The sequence below is a fragment of the Xiphophorus hellerii genome, chromosome 1 (assembly GCF_003331165.1).
Source record: "Xiphophorus hellerii strain 12219 chromosome 1, Xiphophorus_hellerii-4.1, whole genome shotgun sequence".
Lineage (NCBI taxonomy): Eukaryota > Metazoa > Chordata > Actinopteri > Cyprinodontiformes > Poeciliidae > Xiphophorus > Xiphophorus hellerii.
The window spans coordinates 19276055-19294848 of NC_045672.1; the positions used below are offsets into that span (position 1 = coordinate 19276055).

The 18794-nt window shown below is 38.3% G+C and overlaps 2 protein-coding genes across 2 annotated transcripts in view; one reads left to right on the forward strand and one right to left on the reverse strand.

Annotated features, from left to right (window-relative positions):
* The window catches only part of slc9a8 (solute carrier family 9 member 8), a 31372-nt gene extending 24985 nt beyond the window's left edge, over positions 1-6387 (reverse strand). The window contains exons 1-4 of the mRNA XM_032576049.1: positions 5928-6387; positions 5413-5597; positions 3941-4021; positions 713-771 (exon numbers count right to left, since the gene is read on the reverse strand). Coding sequence (XP_032431940.1) covers positions 713-771; positions 3941-4021; positions 5413-5597; positions 5928-6175 — 573 coding nt within the window. The 5' untranslated portion in view covers positions 6176-6387. The remainder of the gene's footprint in view (positions 1-712; positions 772-3940; positions 4022-5412; positions 5598-5927) is intronic.
* Positions 6388-7836: 1449 nt separating this feature from the next.
* b4galt5 (UDP-Gal:betaGlcNAc beta 1,4- galactosyltransferase, polypeptide 5) overlaps positions 7837-18794 on the forward strand; it is a 43450-nt gene continuing 32492 nt past the window's right edge. The window contains exon 1 of the mRNA XM_032576064.1: positions 7837-8802. Coding sequence (XP_032431955.1) covers positions 8694-8802 — 109 coding nt within the window. The 5' untranslated portion in view covers positions 7837-8693. The remainder of the gene's footprint in view (positions 8803-18794) is intronic.

The following is an 18794-nucleotide window of genomic DNA, read 5'->3' on the forward strand; positions in this document are numbered from 1 at the left end:
AGATTAAAGTTTGTGCTTGTAACATGAAAAGATTGTTCTGTTTTCCTTTTTTATGGTTCTTAGTATTAACCCATTATGAAGCCTCAGGCTTATGTGCACAGCCTGATTGTTGAAAATCAACTACAATCACAGAGACGGTCACCTGCAGATTTACCGGATGGGACAACATGGGCCGAGGGGCCTTGGGGCCTCTAATTACTTCTGCCAATGACTCAGCAACACCCCGGGGCCCACAACTAGGAAAAAAAAAACAATGGGTCCCTGTGTATAAGAAACATCAACAACCTGCCCTCTTTTTTTCCTTCCTCTCTCACTCAGCAACGCTTTCTCTCCACCCCTTGATTGTCCATTTTCTCACTAGTTGGCGGGGAAAGAGGAATGTTAATGAAAGGCGCAAAAATGAGAAGTGATAAAGAGAAAGAGACAGCCACCAGATAATGACGTGTGATAGAGATGGTGGAATGAGATTAATTTCTAAGTGATAAGGAAATGGACCAAAATGTTCCCTGCTGTAACTGCATTGTACAAAAAGAAGTGTTATTCTGTCCTAATATACTATGCCAGTTTAGATCACTCAGTACTTTCCAAATATTTTGCAGTGCATACATGTTGTATATCTTTGTCTGGTGTGTGATTGTTTCAATGCATAGAAAAAGCTTACAGTGTGAAAAAAAGAAACATGAGTTATGGATCCAGTTGATGCAAACTTTACCTTCCAGTTGGCCAGTTCCTGGAACTCGATGATCTTAATGAACCCTCCCATTAGGATTCCTGGAAAAGGTAAGAACAAAAAAGAACACCCATCTGATTAAATAGCTTAACGTCTCCCTTGAAAACAAACAAACAAAAAAAAAAATTCTTGAAATATTTCCTTCTTTATTTAAAAAGAACATACCTAAACAAAAAAAGGCACAAAAGAAAAAGTATTAAGTTAGTGTTTACTTAGGGTTTGCAGGTGCATTAATTAAGAAGAAAACAGCACTGCGTACAAGGTACAGCAAAGGACACAGGGAGACAAAAAAAATCTTTGGATGCTGATTTATTGTGAGATGTTAAGAGATAACATAGACCAAGACAGACAATAGGCAGATGGAAAAGAGGAAATGATGAAAGGGAGCATTTCTTCTGATTTGTTAACACTGTGTTATCTCTCCACTGCAGACTCCCTGGCTGCTCCAAGCACTCAAACAGAAGTTCTGACCCTGTGCAGTATGCAGGCCATAAAAAGAGAAAAGCCCTTAAGGGTCAAGATGCCTGTGTGTCACTGAGGTGTAGAGAAAACACATGCGCGAGCATGTGAAGAGAGAGTACAGTTACAAGGAGGAGAATTCACCTTAAGTGATTTTTTCAAAATGTGTGGAGCCCTATCTCTTTTGTTACATAACACAACACACTTGATTATTAAGTTAGGCTGCATGATGGGATGCAGGGGACGTCCTGGCATAAAGTTGGCCAACCTGACGAGCTTATTCTACCAGCTGTAGATAAGCCGCAGTTCCAACAACTATAACATAAAAGATGGATGATGCCACCACAGAATCAAATAAGGTCTTAAGAAGACACTCCTTCAATACATTATAACAACAGTGGTTTGACATGATGTCATTTACAAATGTTCTTTCTTCACTGCGTTAAAACGTTTGTATAATAAGTGCAGTATTAGCAAACACTGTTTCATCAGGTGTTTGCTAATTGCTGCTGCCACTAGTCTTTTTGAGCTTTGTGGGGTGGAAGGTTGGCTGGCGACTGCAATTCCAGTTAGCTATGTGTAAATAGACGCCACTTTGTAAGACCAAGCATTTGGCACCTCGGATGGCTGCCAGGGGGAGATTCAAAGATTTCTCAAATATGAAAAGAATCAAAAGACATACTCCAGGTATGCCTTCAATGAGGAAATAACATTATAGCATGGTATAAAGTTCGGAAAAGTCCATTGTACATAATACCGCTCCTTTAAAAAAAGAAAATAAACAAAACAGAAATGGACCACTCCTGAAAGGTGACATAGATCGTCTTAACTTTCTGTAATGATGTAAAACAAGAACAAACCCTTAGATTCCGGATTTTTTGTGTACTGTAAAAATCTAAGGTTTATGTGGTATACTTAGCTAATCATAAACCTTTACATTTTGACTTTGTCTTTCATTGAAAAACAATGAAATGATGGCTCTTTGGTATCCATTTTAGCACAAATACCAAAGATCTGTGTGTTTAGTTTTAAGCCATTTCAGAACCTGGTGTGCCAGATTTTTTATTTCAATGCTTAAACCCCAGAACTAATAATGAGTGTACTTTTTTACTGACAGTAAAAAGTATCAGGGATCAGCAACCTTTTGGATTCTAATGGTCATGTTTACCTTTACTTCAACAAAACAAGATTAGTCTAGAACCCTAAAAGTATATATACAGTATATACATATATATATATATACAATGCAAATTATTTCCATTATAAGAAGAAACATTTACCCATTTACTACAGGAATAATACTCAGAGCTCCCTGTAGCTCAGAGAATACAGTTTAAAATACCCAGAACCAGAACAAAACATGGAGAAGCAGCATTCAGCTTCTATGCACCACAAATCTGGAACAAACGTCCAGAAAACTGCCAAGCAGCTGAAACACTGAGCACTTTGAACTGCCTTATTGCTGAAATGTGCTATACAAATAAACTTGATTGATTATTTATAGAATGAAGCCAGCTGAGTTCTTATCATATTTATGTTAAATACGCAGCACACTTTAAAAAAACAAACAAACAAACAAACAAAATAAAACAAATAAACACTAACGTTTACAAAAACATTTCAGAAAAAGGTGAAAAAAATTGCTTCATGACTTCATTAGTCATGTAGGAATTTTAAGAAGGTGTCACGTAACAACATTCATAGGGCTAAAACCAACCTTTTCTTTAGTACGCCTTTACAATTTACAACTTTGCTTGTCTCTGTATAATTTTGGTTTAAAGTCACAAAGAGCCACTTTTTAGGGATTTATTAGCAACATCTGGCTCTGGAGCCACAGGCTGAAAAGCCCTGCTTTAGATCAACAATCAACTGAATGAAAAAGAGCAAAGTTAGTTATTTTGCTTGTAATAAAGTTTTCTCCAATGGATTACATTGCCTAAAAAGTCAATCAGCTGATCCAGAACACTAATACTCGCCTCCTCACTAAAACTAGGAAATACAGCACATTATTCTAGTCTTAAAGTCCTTATACTGGCTCCCTGTAGCTCATAGAATAGACTTTAAAAATATTTTTGTTAGTTCATAAATCACTGAATGTCTAAGCACAAAAATACATTATGGACCTTTAGTCACTGTATCAACTATCCAGACCATTCATGTATTCAGATTCAAGTCTACTCTGCATCCCAAAATCAGAACCAAACTTGAAGAAGCAGCATTTGGTTTGTATGCTTCAATAATCAAGAGCAAACCCCCAGAAAACTGAAAAATGCTGAAATACTTAGCTCCTCTAAATCAAGATTAACCCCGTTTGCTTAGAGCTGTCTTTGATAAATAACTGGAACAAAGATTACATTTAGTCTTCATTATAATTTATGCTGATGATTATGACATTTGAAAAAAAATTTACGTCTCTTGCTTGTTTCTTCTTTACATCATGTAAAAGTACCTTCAATTGACTAGGTGCTGAAATGTGCTGTACAAATAAACTTGCCTTGCCTAATTTGTTTCCTGTGAAGTTAACATCTTTACACTTTGTACACTGTGAATGTTTCAAAACAAAAGGCAAATGTTTGTGCAAACAATCTTGGCCAATAAAGCTGATTCTGACAATAATCTAGCCTCACCCATTCTGCTTTCCGATTGTTATCCTGCCCTTTATATTTGCATAGAATTGCTGTTAAATACTGAAACTGCTTAATCAAGGACATATTTGTGCACAAAGCAGCAAGTTACATGAGTAGTACTCACCAAGAGACACAACAGCCACACTCTCAGGAAGAAAATGCAGCTTGAACTTGATAAGCAGGTGCACCAATATGATGCAGATACCTGAGGGAGAGAGGATGTAGGAGACAGCTGAATGAATATTTAGGACAAATACATCTACGTTCAGAAGATGATGTCATACTTGCTCACATCAGGCCTAAAAAAGCTACCACCTAATATGCTGCTACAAAGGCTTTTCTAGATGTTTGATTTAGATAACGGCAGTGAGTAGAGGAATGAAGAAATAGCATTGGGACGTAATGACATTTAAATAATTTTCAGAGGCATATTTGAACCACACTTAGGCCTAAGGCGTGGTTTGTAAGAAATGGTTTCTCATGCACCAGTCTTCAGCTACTATACCTTCAGAATGCAAACAACACATGAGTTTGTTAAAGGATAATAATGTAGTGATTCCACAGAGTAAAAGGGAAAAATGTCTACAGTTTAATAAAGATTAAGAGTACTATTGCGCATTATGGATAATAGGTGTGACTAAAGTAACAATTTACAGCTACAGTTAGTAAAAATGTTTTTTCTTTGTTGATCACTTTTACCTCTTAAATTGTATGATGCACTAAGAAGGGCTATGCTTAATGTGTGAATCACTATGTATATTTCTTGCTGTGCATTTTCACTTTTCATTCTGTCCTTAATCTTTTTAGAGACAATTATATTTTCCCTGGAAAGCAGTTCTCAGAGTACAAGAAGCAAATTCAACAGCTAATCTCCATTTAATAAACAAAACTAAATTCAGAGTAGTAACAGGTTAGCCAACAGAATGAACAAGTAAAGTCAAAATGTTATGTAAAAGCATTCTTTATAATTTAAATCAAATGCCAGAGAAAGACCCTGAATGACAAGCTTTGTCTCTTCCTATTTGTAGCCAAGAATGAGGCAGCGCTGACCCTTCCTCACCTGTTGCTACTGACCGCTGATTGGCCACCTGAAAGAAGACTGCTAAAAATTTTCCCTCACAAACAATAGAGGGTTGGCTGGCTGGACATGTTTGAGGTCATGCGCATATGGCCTGCTGTGGGGTAGAAACTAAAGCCCCTTTTCCACTACATGTCCACAGCGTGGTTGAACTCAGCTCAACTCTATACAGTTTGGGTGGTTTTCCATTACAATTGACAAACAGCTCCAGTGGGTAGTGTAGACATAGCAGGGTGGCCCTCAGACATTATACTTTTCAATGCAACACTGATGTGGAACATTTGTTAAGTAGGAAAAGGTAAGCAGCCAGACAAATACCCACCTATTATTAGCCTGTTCAACTTCTACTATTACTTTATTTAAGAAGTGTTCTTTTTTTTTAGCTTCAGTCCATTTCAAAAATCAAACTAAATAAATGATAGATCACACTACAACAACTGTAATAGCCTATTGTTTCTGCAGATGTACGAAAATGCCAAAGTCAGATTAGTCAGTAAAATGAATGAATAGCAGCCCACCAATGACAAGCAGACTGAAGAAAATAGTCAGTCCACTGGACTGTTCTTCCTCCTGGGCCTTCACCCCGGTCTGCACAGGCAGGATGGGCTTCGGAGTTGGGGGTGCTGGTGTGGTTGGCTTGGCAGCAGCTGCTGTGGAGTGATGGGTCTCATTGCTGTAATTCTCAGTAGTTTCATTGGACTTTCTGGAAGAGAACAGTGAAGATGACAGGTATAATGGCGGTTTTATGCTTATTGTTAGCCAAAACTGACCATGTTTGGCTTACGAGACAATAAACAGCCAAAAGGTAAACACACTTAGACTGAATATTATACTGTTTTAGGTGTTACCACATTTGACCTGAAATAAACAGTCGCCACTATTTTATATAAAATGCACACATTTTCTTTATAGGACAGAAAGATTGTCACTGAGTGTGGGATTTAAGTGTTATAGTCGAGAAAGTGACAAGACAAGAAAAAAAAAAGTCTTGCTAGCGTAGTTACAGTAGATAAAACAGGAAAAGACGAACAACCTGAAAAGCTTTCCGTCGCCCTGCGAGGTGGTTGAGCCAAGTTTATTTTGTCGTCTCTGTTTATGATCATGAGGTAACTGCTTGTCTTGAAGTGGAGTATTATCCTTATGTAGCACATTCTCGTCGCCGTTGTCATTTCTCTTGTAAAGGTCCACAGAGTTGGGCTTTTCGAGTCTGTCTGACAGGCACAGCTTCACGAAAAACAGTAACAATAACCACGAAAAAAGTTTAACCCTAACACCTCTCATCCTCAACTAAGTGTTTTTAGGCCTAAAGACAATATATTGCATTAAAAAACACAGACGGATTCATATCTTCAGCTTCGCGTATCTGTTGACATCCCGGCCTTACTTCCTACAGAAATGTTTGATGGGAGTTGTAGTCGACAGCAAGAGCTTTACTGATAAAATTAAAACGACCCTAGTAAACAAATCAGACGTGGGTGGGTGTATGTTTTGTGTAGGAAATGTGCACATGCTTTTATGTTGTAGTAAATGTTAAGCCCCCCCAAAAATGTATGTAAAATGTCATGTGAACGCTGATTATATTTTTATTGACTCCATTTCCCATGTGGCATTGCACTGTTCTGTCAACCCTCTGCTTCACACGCCATGCAGGAAACTAAAAAGATAAGAAATCTGTTCTTGTCATTAATAGTTTAAATTTGTCTTGTGTGATTATTCACATCATTTTATGATTATTTTAATCCTGAGATAGGTATGTCTTATTATGTTTTTTCAACTTGTATGTTTCCTCAAGTTTATAAGACTAATTAAATGTAATTATGACCTCTTTATTTTATTAGTTTATTTATTTCTCATTGAAAGGCCGAATTTATTTTTCTTTTCTTTCTAGCTCACTGTGTTGCATTGTGTTGCGATGTCATTTATAATATTTTTAATCCTGAAATTGCTTTTAAAACGAACCAAAAAAACGTAACTGTGTCCCTATTCAAAATAACTATATCCCCCATTTGAATGTAACAGTGTTTATTCAGCTGAGGCAATAAAAACATGACGTTTTAAATAGTTTACTGGGAAATGTCTAACAAATTATGGGTATTATGAGAGGAAGGTTGTATCAATATATTTTTAGATTCCTATTTATTTACAGCCCCATACTCCGGGCTAGTGAAAAGTACATTGGTTCCCAAATGCACACTCCAGTACTCCCAATCCCCCAAAACACGGAAAAAAGTTGTCCTTTTTTGTTTGAGTATTTTAGCTGATTTCATATATAAAACAGATGCAAAGCAAACATAAACAAATGTAAATAATATGCAAAAATAAATTCAGTAACAAAGCAAAGAAACACAGCATCTGGGGGAGCGTTTATAATCTTGAGGTGGCATACAGTGAAATAAAAAGCTACTGAATAATTTCGGATAAATAAATAAATGCAATTAAGTGTTGTTTCTTAAATTAGTCATTTAAACTATTTATCATGTATGTAAGACCAGAGGTGGGTGACTTAATTTATTTGCATATTAAAAGAAAATTTAGTTTTATAATATTGCCTTAAAATAAACTCTTAAATTTTATTCCAAACCTCACAGAACTCACCATATCTGCTGCTTATATTTTGTAAATAGAAAACACTCTGAGATATGTAAATTGACCCCCAGCCCATCCCTCCTATGGTGGCGCCACTGAAAGCAACAAAGGAACTCTAAGTACAGTGCTTTGCTGGTGATTCTCATATGGAGGGAGATCTTTTGGGAGGCAGGAGTAGGGGTTGTATACCATTCATACCCTGCAGTACAGAGTGTCGAAACTGCCTTTGCGGCTCTCCTCCCGCAAGTTACTCAGTTTTTCTTATTTTAAAACTAAATATATTTTTGTGAAATAATCACACTCTAATCACATCAGAAATTGAATCTTGCATTTCTGATTGTAGTCTTTTTTTTTTTTTTTTAAAGATCCCTTATTTAAATATACACTTATTTTCTTTTTATGTGTTGCATTGTGGCACTTTGTGTTAAATTCCGTTTATACTTACTGAATTAAGAATAAATAAGTACTCTCGACCTATAATTAATTCTGTGAATGACAAATTAGTTTTAAGAATCGAAAAGTTTGATTTAACTGAAATGAAATGATTAATCAATCAGTGAATCCATGTCTTGTTATCTTGGCTGAGGCAAATAGCTTACGGTCATACAATACGTCATTGGCTTTCCAGTATCGTTGAGAAGGTTATCGAGAAGGCTTTTTTTATTCCAATGTTGGTTGCCAGGTTACGTCGTCTACGCCGTACGTACTTTGCGCTGAGTAGGAGCTACTGCGTTAACGCCCACTTGAGGTATTGCTCTTTTTTTCTCTCTGCGGAGAGACCGCTCCATTCATAGGGTTGGGCAGGCAGGCAGCAGAAAACGAAGAGTGGAAGAAACACCATCGGTGGAACCGAAAGGATGGTCTCGCGTTGAGCCCACCAGGCCCCCTTAATCCGCGAAATCTTCGCTGGCCATTTTCCCTCCCATTAGGACATACCCCGAATTTAAACCGACACCTTCTCTTCAGGAATGGGACTCAAGTGTCTCGGCTGAATGCTGGCGTTCCCATCCTTGTTTTTTGCAACCTGCCGCGGAAATAGACTGACTTCCTCGTCGCCTGTTCATCTGCTGCTGCCGCAGACCTAGCGCTCGATTCGACTCATTTAGCCCAGACCGTCCACGGACTCGCTGGCTCAGGCATCTGGACACATCGGGGCTGGTCAGTCGTCGTTGGAAAAAAGCAAAACGTGCCTGTGTGTGCTTTTGCTGCCTGTATGATGCCGACACATTTGCGTTTCCGGAGAAGGTCATTCCTTGGGCTTTTATTCCTTTTTTCGCTCTCCACCTCGGTACTATATTTCATCTACTCCGCCCCCGGAATCGGTAAGTAACATGAAATGGGAGGTTTTGTTCTGAATTGGCCGACCGAAGGAGGATGATGAGGATGTGAGGTTGCTTGTATGGGCCGTTAGGTCATGTGTGACAGCTCGACCATGCGTCTCTGCTTAGCTTAGGTATCACCCAGTTGATGATGAGACTCGGCTGGATGCTGATCCCATAATATCCATGTACCTGGCCGTGATAATAACAGTGCGACTGATGAGCATGGCTATTATAATCTGGCTGATGTTACTAGGCCTTTTGGCTGGGATCACAGTACTTACAGTGGCCCGATGTCTGGAGACACAGACCAAAATGCAGTATTTTGGCCTTCTTATTAATACCCTTTGATACACGTTTGGAAACCATTAAGTCATCAGCCTCAGTTGTTGTCTGATTGTGTTTGGCAGGGCAAAGATCTGATTAAGAGTGTACATTCTTGAGGCCAAAGTAAATTTCAACCTAGCAATGCATTCCTTACATCATAAGCTGACTGTTAGTCACATGTAGTTGTGTAATATCACATGTCCACAATTTGCCAGTTATTAATTCATTAATGTGTCTTTTCCTCTCCTTTGCTTCTTTGTTCCTCTCCTTATTTGTTGCAACACCAGTCATATCACAGCTCTTGAGTCAATTAACCATCTTCCGTTTTTGAAGCATTCCAGTGTACAGCAATGTCCACTTATCTTATCAGCCCAGATACATTAGAGCAGTCATGTTTCTATTTTATATCCTTTTACCAGAGGCGGGTCAAGAAATGTATTTGTGGGTGTGTGGAGCACAACAGAAATATAAATAGTGAAAATGAGCGGTAAATGTGAATGACTCATAGAGATAACTAAAAGCAACTCTACCCAACTTACCATATGTAAGAGACTGAATCATTGTAAGTAGCAAGATTTGACATATTGCGAAAGGTACTTCTTTCATTGTTTATTCAGGAATATGCTGCATAGTATGCCATTAGAAACAATAATTAGGTCTCAAAGTACTATAGAGCATTTGGAGAGAAGAAATGCAGAGATGTAGACTGCATCAACATACAGTTGTGCAAGTAGTGTTGCCGGATGATCAGCGAAAAAGTTAAAATATTTAAGTTTAGTTTTTCTCATGTCCTGTATGTTTTTCTTGAATTATTCTGCACCAAATTTGATTTTCTTTATTTTAAGGACTATTTTATGTCATTAACTTAAATTGTAAGTAGCACTTAGATTTTGGTCATTTAGCTGTCGATCGCAGATCAGAGCAGATCAAGGAAAACGTGTGTGAACGATGCAACTCTAACTTCAGTATCCCTGCTTAACTTGACTGCTCAAATTCGGTGTTGTAAGAATTGAGCTCTTGAATTAGTCTTTTTTTAATTCATTTTTACTGTACGTTATTATTTGTGCACAAAATGACTTGTGAGGGTGTCCTGGCCAAGGTGGACATTAGCTTAAAACTATAAGACAGCTAAATCTTAGGAACAAAGACATTGTTTTCCTGTACTTTAACCCTACACCAGTTGGTGATTGACCATATTAAGGGCAGTATTCTGAAGCTAAAACCACTAGTGAGCAGGGCAGTGGCCTGTAGTGATTTTAGACAAGTTAGTGTGTAGCTAAACTCTAACAGGGCAGCCGGTGTTTTGTTGTTGGGATTTAGCATCATCAAACATACATTTATCAAGTTGTAACTGCAATATTGGGATGTTGTTTCCTGTGGTACACCCACTTATACAAATCCAGATGAAATTGGATTCAGCATGTTTTACATTAAGTAAATAGGCCCAGTTACAGAACATGTCATATTTTGAAGAAAGACGTTACTGCCATGTGGTTCTGCATAGAAAAATGGTAAACATCTCTCCTCCACTACTGGACAAAAATTCAATCCAACCCTACAGTTTCATATTTTTTTCCAAAGAAAAGAATCACAAATACTTTGAGATCTTTTAGTTCCAATATTCTCCTCTCTCATCTTCTATATATTTATGACTTGGTCCAGAAAAAATAAAACTTGTTCAGGTATTGAAAAAATGTACAATAATAAAACATTGAGGTATCGTGCCTTTAAATCCTGCTATAAAACACAGTATTTTCTGAAATGTCTCATTACTCATTTTAAATTTAGATATTATTCAAATATTCTGTTTAAAAATTGAGGCTCATGTTATGTGATCACATAAATAGTGGAAGTTACTGTTTGCAACTCCACCCTTTAAATTTGTGGGCAGTTTTTCTGTCACCACCAGTATTTTCTAGCTTAAGCTCTGAAATGCTACCCTTTATTAGCACTCACAACTAAAATCTTTCTCTTCTTGCTTTGGTAACACTATTTACAGTTATGGCATCACTTGTCATTTAGTCATGTACTGCTATCATCAAATGGTGTTGACCTATCACCCTCATGCTGCCATTTCTGACACTCCTCTCCCATTGGATAACCTCATGAGGGAGCGTGACATGCAATTCATTGCATTTCACTTTGCATTTAGTGGTCCCCTGTTTACGGGGCTTCTCACCACAACTATTGCCCCTTTGTTATTTGTCTCTAAAGCATGGAGCTTGACTTTAAATGCATGACTTTTAAAGATGGGAAATGCATTAGCTTCTGTCTTTGAGTCTTAGCCTACCACATTTTAAAAGTGTTATCTTACTACTGTCAAGTAGACAGATTAATGTGAAGTTGAGCATCAGCAATCAGGATGACTATGCTCTATCATTGTAACTAAAAGTATTGGCACAATCTAAATTAGGAACTCCTCCTTAACATGTCCAACACCATGTACATGTTGATGCTCTCTACTTTGGTAAAGTCCTCAGTTGGAAAAAGAAATCCTGAATGGTCATACCTTAAAAAAATTAGTATTGTCCACTGAAAGCTTGATTGGCGCATCTCTATGCAGGGTTATAGGTATTGAACACTTAGCTCTTTTAAAATGAACAACGAGAAAGGTCATCACTGTTACTCATCAGAATGAGTATTGACTGATTTCTACTTCTTACCATCTGAGGATAATTTAGTCGAATGAGTCAATTTTTAAATGCAGAACATGTCTGACAGTAAACCAGAGTTACTGAGAGTGGCCATTCTGCTAAATACGACAAAAACAAGCAAATCAGGAAATGATTGACATATAATCATACCGTCATTTCACTTTTTTTTTTTAGCTCGGGCATTGATGGTGTATGAGAGCTGTACTCGGCCGTATTCATCCTCCATGGTGTTGACTGTTGCAGGGCTTTAATGGACACATGGCCTTTTGGGGATTAGCTTAAAAAGAGTACAAGGACCAGCAGCACCAGTCCATTAATTATACATGCTAACCGGGAACCAAGCAGGTTTTTTTTGCTGCTGTTACTAAATACTGCCATTTAAGTGTGTGTTTTTCTTACAGCAGGGCCTAGCTGGGAAATCATGTGAGGGTTTGGAGAGGAAGCTTAGCAGAAAAAGGACCCAGCCAGAGATATTGATTCACAAGCATTAGATGAGGTTTCTGAACTTGTGGTCAGATATGAGTCTTTGAGCAAGTATTTTGCAAAACCAGAATTTGCAGTGCTAAATGGGAATGTTAACAGAAATGCTATGGATGCCAGTAATGCATCTGAGTCTTCCTGAGTAATTGTACAGTGCTTAGTAAAGGCAGCTTGATGCTGATTTGTGCAACCCAGTCATGCTTGTAAAATTCATATTCAATGCAACATTTTGGTGCTATTCTCTTCAAAACTGAAACAAAGTACAGGGGAAATGGCCAGTTCACAATTGGTCAGAAAATTAATTCAACTGTCTAAAGAATTTGTATTTTCCTCCCAGTAACTGGGCAACTTAAAAACATCATAAAAAATGCCAGCAAAGCTATTTGAACATTATGAGAAACATCCAGATCACAAAAATTGTACTCAACAGTGAAGATCATTGAGAGTGAATAATTTGTTATTTTTTGGAAACACTATTCTTAACAAGAGATTTTGGACAGATGCCAGCTGGGTTATGAAGCATTTTGATCTGGTCTTTGACTTTCTACCTGAGGAATACAACTTCGATGAATTAGATAAGACAGAGGACTAAAGATTAGCCAGAATATTTCTCTGACCATACACAAGCCATAATATAAGAATGGAAACATGAATAATCACACTGAAACAATTTGTGATAAGTATAATAAATTTGTTCATAACTCAAACTGTAATAAATGTTTTGAACTGATACCAGTTGAGGCTGGTATTGCTTCAACTGGTATAGCGCAGAAGGCCCATAAAGCAGCTGTATAAATATTATGAAATGCAAATTTAGAGCTCTACAAATTGCCTAAACAGATTTGATGACTATCTGTGCAAATGACTTCATCTGTGCAAACAAAAAGGAGCTAAATATTAGATCATTACCTCCCAACAGCACACCTTACTATGTTGCAATTAATAACATACCTTGAATCATGTTCTTTTTTTTTTATTGGTGTTTGTTTTATTTGGTGTCTGTCCTGCAAGCAGAGGCTTGGTGGGGCTAACTGGTTTGACTGGATCCGTCATAAGTTGGTTATTTCAGTTTGTCCTGGTCCTATTTATGAGCTCCTTCTGTGGAAAACACAAATGATGCTGGTGTACTAGCCATACATAGAAAGTGACGTTGGTTTGTTTGAACATTATATTTTATCCTGTAGTCCAAGTGCTGACTGTGGTATTTTTTCAGGACAAACTAAATGTTACAAGAGTTTGATTCTTAAAGTGAAATGTGGCCAGTAACTTGTAATATGAGACATTTTAAAGCGGTAACACATGGTTTGTGTCTGTATGACTCTTCATACAGACAGTTTGCTACACTCACAAACGGAACTATTTTAACCCCAACCTTGAGTTCAAACCAGCCTTTGCAGACAAGCCAGGAAAGCTACCTTTGCTAATGGAAAACGACAACTTCACCACATGTAACATGTAGGCACTCCGCATCTTTAAATTCACAACAACACACACTGCCCCTTTCCTGTGTTAAAAGGTAGATTCATTTTTGCTGCATTTAGACTCCAGTTCTGAAGAGCAGAAATGTGTGGCTTGGCAGCAAAGCATGTGGGGCAAGGCCTGTTTGAAAAGCTTTGGTGGTGCACTCACATCTGCTTTGTTCACTTTCGCTGCAGAAAAGGGAGCCATTCAGCCAGGATATGCGTTAGCATCGGGTCTGAACAGAAGGTTCATTTGGTTTACCATGCATAAACGTTAGGAAAAATAAACCGTGACTGTTTTAAATGAACAGGGTGAGCTTGACTTCTGGCTGTGCTTATACTATTATATATTTTTTTCCTCACTGCAAGTCAACAATAGATTGAAAACAGCTTTTTAAACAGTAGTATAGACTAAATAAAAAAAAAGTGAACACCACTAAAAGGAAAGATGATATGGGGAGAACGATGAAAGGAATGTATCAAGCTCCTGGTTTGCACATCGGGGAACCCATCCAAAACACCTGAACAGGGCATCCTTTGATACCCAGGTGGCCTCTGTGCAGAATGCCCCAGTTATATGGCATGGTCCATCTCACTGTTCTTCTTCGCCATCTGCCTCCATCCTTATGTATTCAAATGCACCGTCGTCCCGGCCTCTACGTATGTCACCCCTGAGCACGGATGCTGACTGACGCAGGCCGGGGATGCAGGGCACAGCTGGGCCTTATTGCTGCAGTTTATTTAATTAAAACATGAGAGGATCCCACTGGAGTGAGCGCCAGGGAAGACGTTTCCTCTATTTATAGGTTTGAATGCAGATAAACACATACACACACACACCCGCACACAGACAATGGCAGATCCAGAGAGTGCAACAAAGACAGGAGAGCAGGTGCTTCTGCTTTGTCACAAGAGACTGGCCTTATCCCCTTGCCTAAATGGCTGCTGTGTGGTGGTTTGTATCTGTCTTTGATACTGTGGATATCTCAGCTTGTACATATCACTGATTCCTCTGTAGATGCGGATAGCTCTGTGCAGTATAGACCGTGTTTTAGGTGCTGCTTCAGTTCAAATGAAGCAACGACTGCACAAAGTTACCAAGCATAATAGAGATCCGCCGCGGCTTTAAAGTTGCCACAGAGAATTGTGCATAGCTGTCTCACTGTGGCGAGGTACGCAAACAAATCCTCAGACAAAGCTGTCGCCTCTACTCGACATGTAACAACACTCTATGTCAGCAGTAGTGTAAGCTTTGTTTTTATATGTGTGATGGACTGACTGCGTGTGAGGGTGTGTGTGTGTGTGATGGTGTGTTGAACCTTAGCAGCCTATCATCATTGCAATGATACCTAGTGTAATCACGCCTACTCATCCTTTTCTAAGAACTGGTGACTGTGACTAGGTCAGGTGATTACATGTCTCACAAGTCTGCCAGATGAGAAGCAATGTCTTCCCAGGGTTGAAAATATGCAAATAGAAGGCAGGGGCAAATTAGGTGGAAAAATGTGTAAACCTCAATGCAAATGTTTTCATTTCTATAGAAGATCTTTGACTTTTAATAAGCATTGTGTTCTTTTAAGCTACATGTCTCATAAAACATTTTCTTTGTATTTTCCTGGACTTGGCATTAAGTTTTGTCATGATGTTGCATGTATTTAAATGAGGAGTATTATGTATTTTCCAGGCACATAGTGTCATTTTATGCCACAATCAAGTAAATATTTTACCATCAGTTGGTCTAAAAATACTGCACATATCAAAAACAACAAAAGAAATTAGATTTTGCATTAAAGTCATATATGAGGCCTTGAAACTGATGCCTTAACAATCTCCTTAAGAACCTCCTACCTTTTCCAAAACTCCCCTTCCGTCAGTCATCACAATAATGCATCTCCACTTGATCCATTGATGCTGTTTACAATTGTTTTTCTGAGCATTGTAGTTTGTTTGATAAGCTCAGCAGTTCCACCAGGTGTCCAAATGGGAACTTAGGTGAATAGGCGGCACACTGTATTGTTTATGCAAACCCATCCATAGGAGATTAAATGGTTTCTGGAAAATGTATGAGTCAAAACAACACTCTGGATATGTTTGATGTGGAAATGATATCATAGCATGATAGAAAGCCCGGAAAAGTTTTATTTTGTATAATACCTACACCTCCTTCTCCTAAAAGAAGAGGGTTGCACAATGTCAGGAAATTATTATGTTAGTGAATGTTGTGATGACCAGATGACTTGCAGTAAATAAATAAATACCTAACTCTACAGTGTTCATGTCTTTTTTGTGATGGGTGCTAGAAAAAGTATTCAGTTATTGATTTAATAAACAGGGGACACAAAAGTGTAATGAAATACCATACAGAAACACAGCTGCCCTGGTCACCAGCTTGGTCACAAATAGCTGTGGGATGGCATTCCATTCTTCAACCAGTTTCTTCATAAGTCAGCCAAAATGGGTATGTTGGTCCCCTTGGTATGAGCAGGATGCTCAAGCTGATCCCTCAAGTGTTCAGTGAGGTTGAGGACAGGCAGGCGGGTTCATTTCATCCTCTCTGCTCCGAAAATCAGAATTTAGTCTATGACGGATCCTGCTCTGTGTGGGCACACACTAACATCTTGGAGAGTAGTGGGGATACGGGACTGCCTGCAGGTTGCAGAATCTCATTTTGATATTTATCTGCAATAAGATTGTCTCCAAAGATGGTAACTTTTTTTTCAATGAGGGAATGTCACCCCTCACCATCATACTACCTCCACCAAAGGTTGTTTGGTATTGGCAGAAAGGATTTAACAAGTTTTTTTTTTTCTTGGATACAATCCACATGCTTAGCTCTCCTGCTCAACCAACAAATACATTTTAATTGGAAAAATACAAGTTTTTCAATGGAACAAGTGTTTTTGCCATAAGGTACTTTTATCAAAACAACAAAAAATAAATCAACCACAAATTTCATTTGTGGTAAATTTGTTACTGATATGCACAGCATTGTAAACATACCTAGGTAGCATGTATTGCAGTCCAAGCAATTCTTAGTGGCACTGATATTGTTGTGCTGATAAATTTGTAATATGTTTTGCATATTAAAACATTTTAAAAACATCACAATATAGTAAACACCATACAGTAATTTATTCTAATTTGATGGAATGGTGCTTAATTAATCCCCAAAGCATAATTTCATTATTCCAACATATACAGTTAACACAAAAAGGGTCAATTTAAAATATAAAATAGGAGTCATTATCGGAGTCTTTTTATTGAAGAACTCAATTAGACTTAGAATACATGAATCCAAGGATTTATTTTTCTCTTTAAAAGCAGCTGACAAACTGTTGGAAAGTTGCAACTGTAGCAGAGAGGGAGGTTGAAATCTTTACAGGCGCAGTTCGGTTATTGTGTTTGTAGCCTGGCAGCAGTCGAGCTGATGATATCTTTTGCGCTTAAGACAATAGCATATGGCGATCTAGAGCTAATTAAAGCTAATACAAAAAGTATCGCTTTTAGTGTACAGTCTCGCTCTATGTTTCCAAAAGTAGACTCAAGACTGGTGGTTCTGCTCATTGTAATTAGTTTTCACTCAAATTCAGTTTAATAGAGTTAGCTAACAATTGAAAGTTGAATATTTTTGTCATACCCCTCTCTCTCGTCTACATAAGTGGATTAATCAGCAGAGTGTAGCAGTAGAAGCCCGTTTTTAATACGCTCAGGCCTCTGCTCTGACACCACTTTTAAAGCCATCTCTGTGAAGTCATGCTGCTGTTTTCTTTCCTCAATGTTTCATAGAACTCCGTTTTCCCAGAGGTACTTTCACATTTACATTAGACACACCTCTCTTTGCTGTCCCTGTGCCCACCTACATGATGCTTCACCCACCTCAATGTCTGATTATTCCTTCAGCCACTTCCTGTTCCTTTCCCGGTGTATTCGCGAGTATGGATGCCTCACCTCAGGACAATTTGAATCCTAATTTGTTTAAAAAGTATTATTTGGAAGTGAAAGCAAAGCAAGAGAGTTTTATCAAGATCAGAAAATATGGTTGAGGTTGTGTGCAGCTTAAGAGGAAGTGATGGTGTTTATAAAAGAGCAGGTTCTGGCATATTCATGTGGCTGACCTGTTAATTGTTTTATTTTTTAGGAATGAAACAGCCTGTGTTTATGTCACTTGCTAGATATTGAAATAAATCTGTATATGTTGACTACACTACTCCATAAACATTACTAAACGTGGTTTACTGCGGGTTCAGAGTGGAGTAAACTCGGTGCTCCTCAGAAGTTTGCTGGAATCAAACTTTATTGCATTGTTGGCAGTTGCCATAGAGCTAAGTAGAGAGAAGAGGCAGATCCACATGTTTGTGGTAATGGCAGTGTACGCCTCTGTGCACTGCACTGTGGTGAGAGAGAGTGTCTGCTTTAATGTGCAAGTGTGTGCCAGCCAGAGAATGACACATGCTGTTGTCTGTAGTCCTACTTCTCTGCATTGTGTTTTTTCCACTTTCCTGTCTTTGTGTCTGTTGTGCATATCCATCTCGAGCGCTGAAGGTCCAATGTGGTAAAACTATTTCTTCCTCTTCCTTCCTACTGCTGATTAAATCCCTCCTTGAGCTTGATTCAGTCGCTTCATTAAATTGATTTCAATAGATGAGAGGTTTTACTGGTGTTGCTCACTGGTTCAGATATTTTCCATCAGGATGAAAAAATCAACAAAATAATGTGCAATAAAGTGGGAGAAAAGTGAGAACGTACAAAGCTGAATGTCGACTGTCACTGCTTGACTGCTTAAGGTCTGCTGTTTGACATTTTCTCTGCAGTTGCCATGGTTCCCTCAGGACCTGTTCCCAATGAGGACTGACTCCATTTTTATGCAACCACAGAAACATGCCATCCTCGTTCTCATGATGATTTGGTTGGCAGCAGATCCGCTAAGGATACAGTCATTTTGGACAGGGGCATTTCTTTTTGTCACACAACAGTCCCCCGTAAACGTCATAACAGCATGTATAAATAGCTTTAAGCAGTGCTAGATTTGTTCTGTGTTCTACCAGTGACAGCACCAGACAGCCCTTGCCTCCAT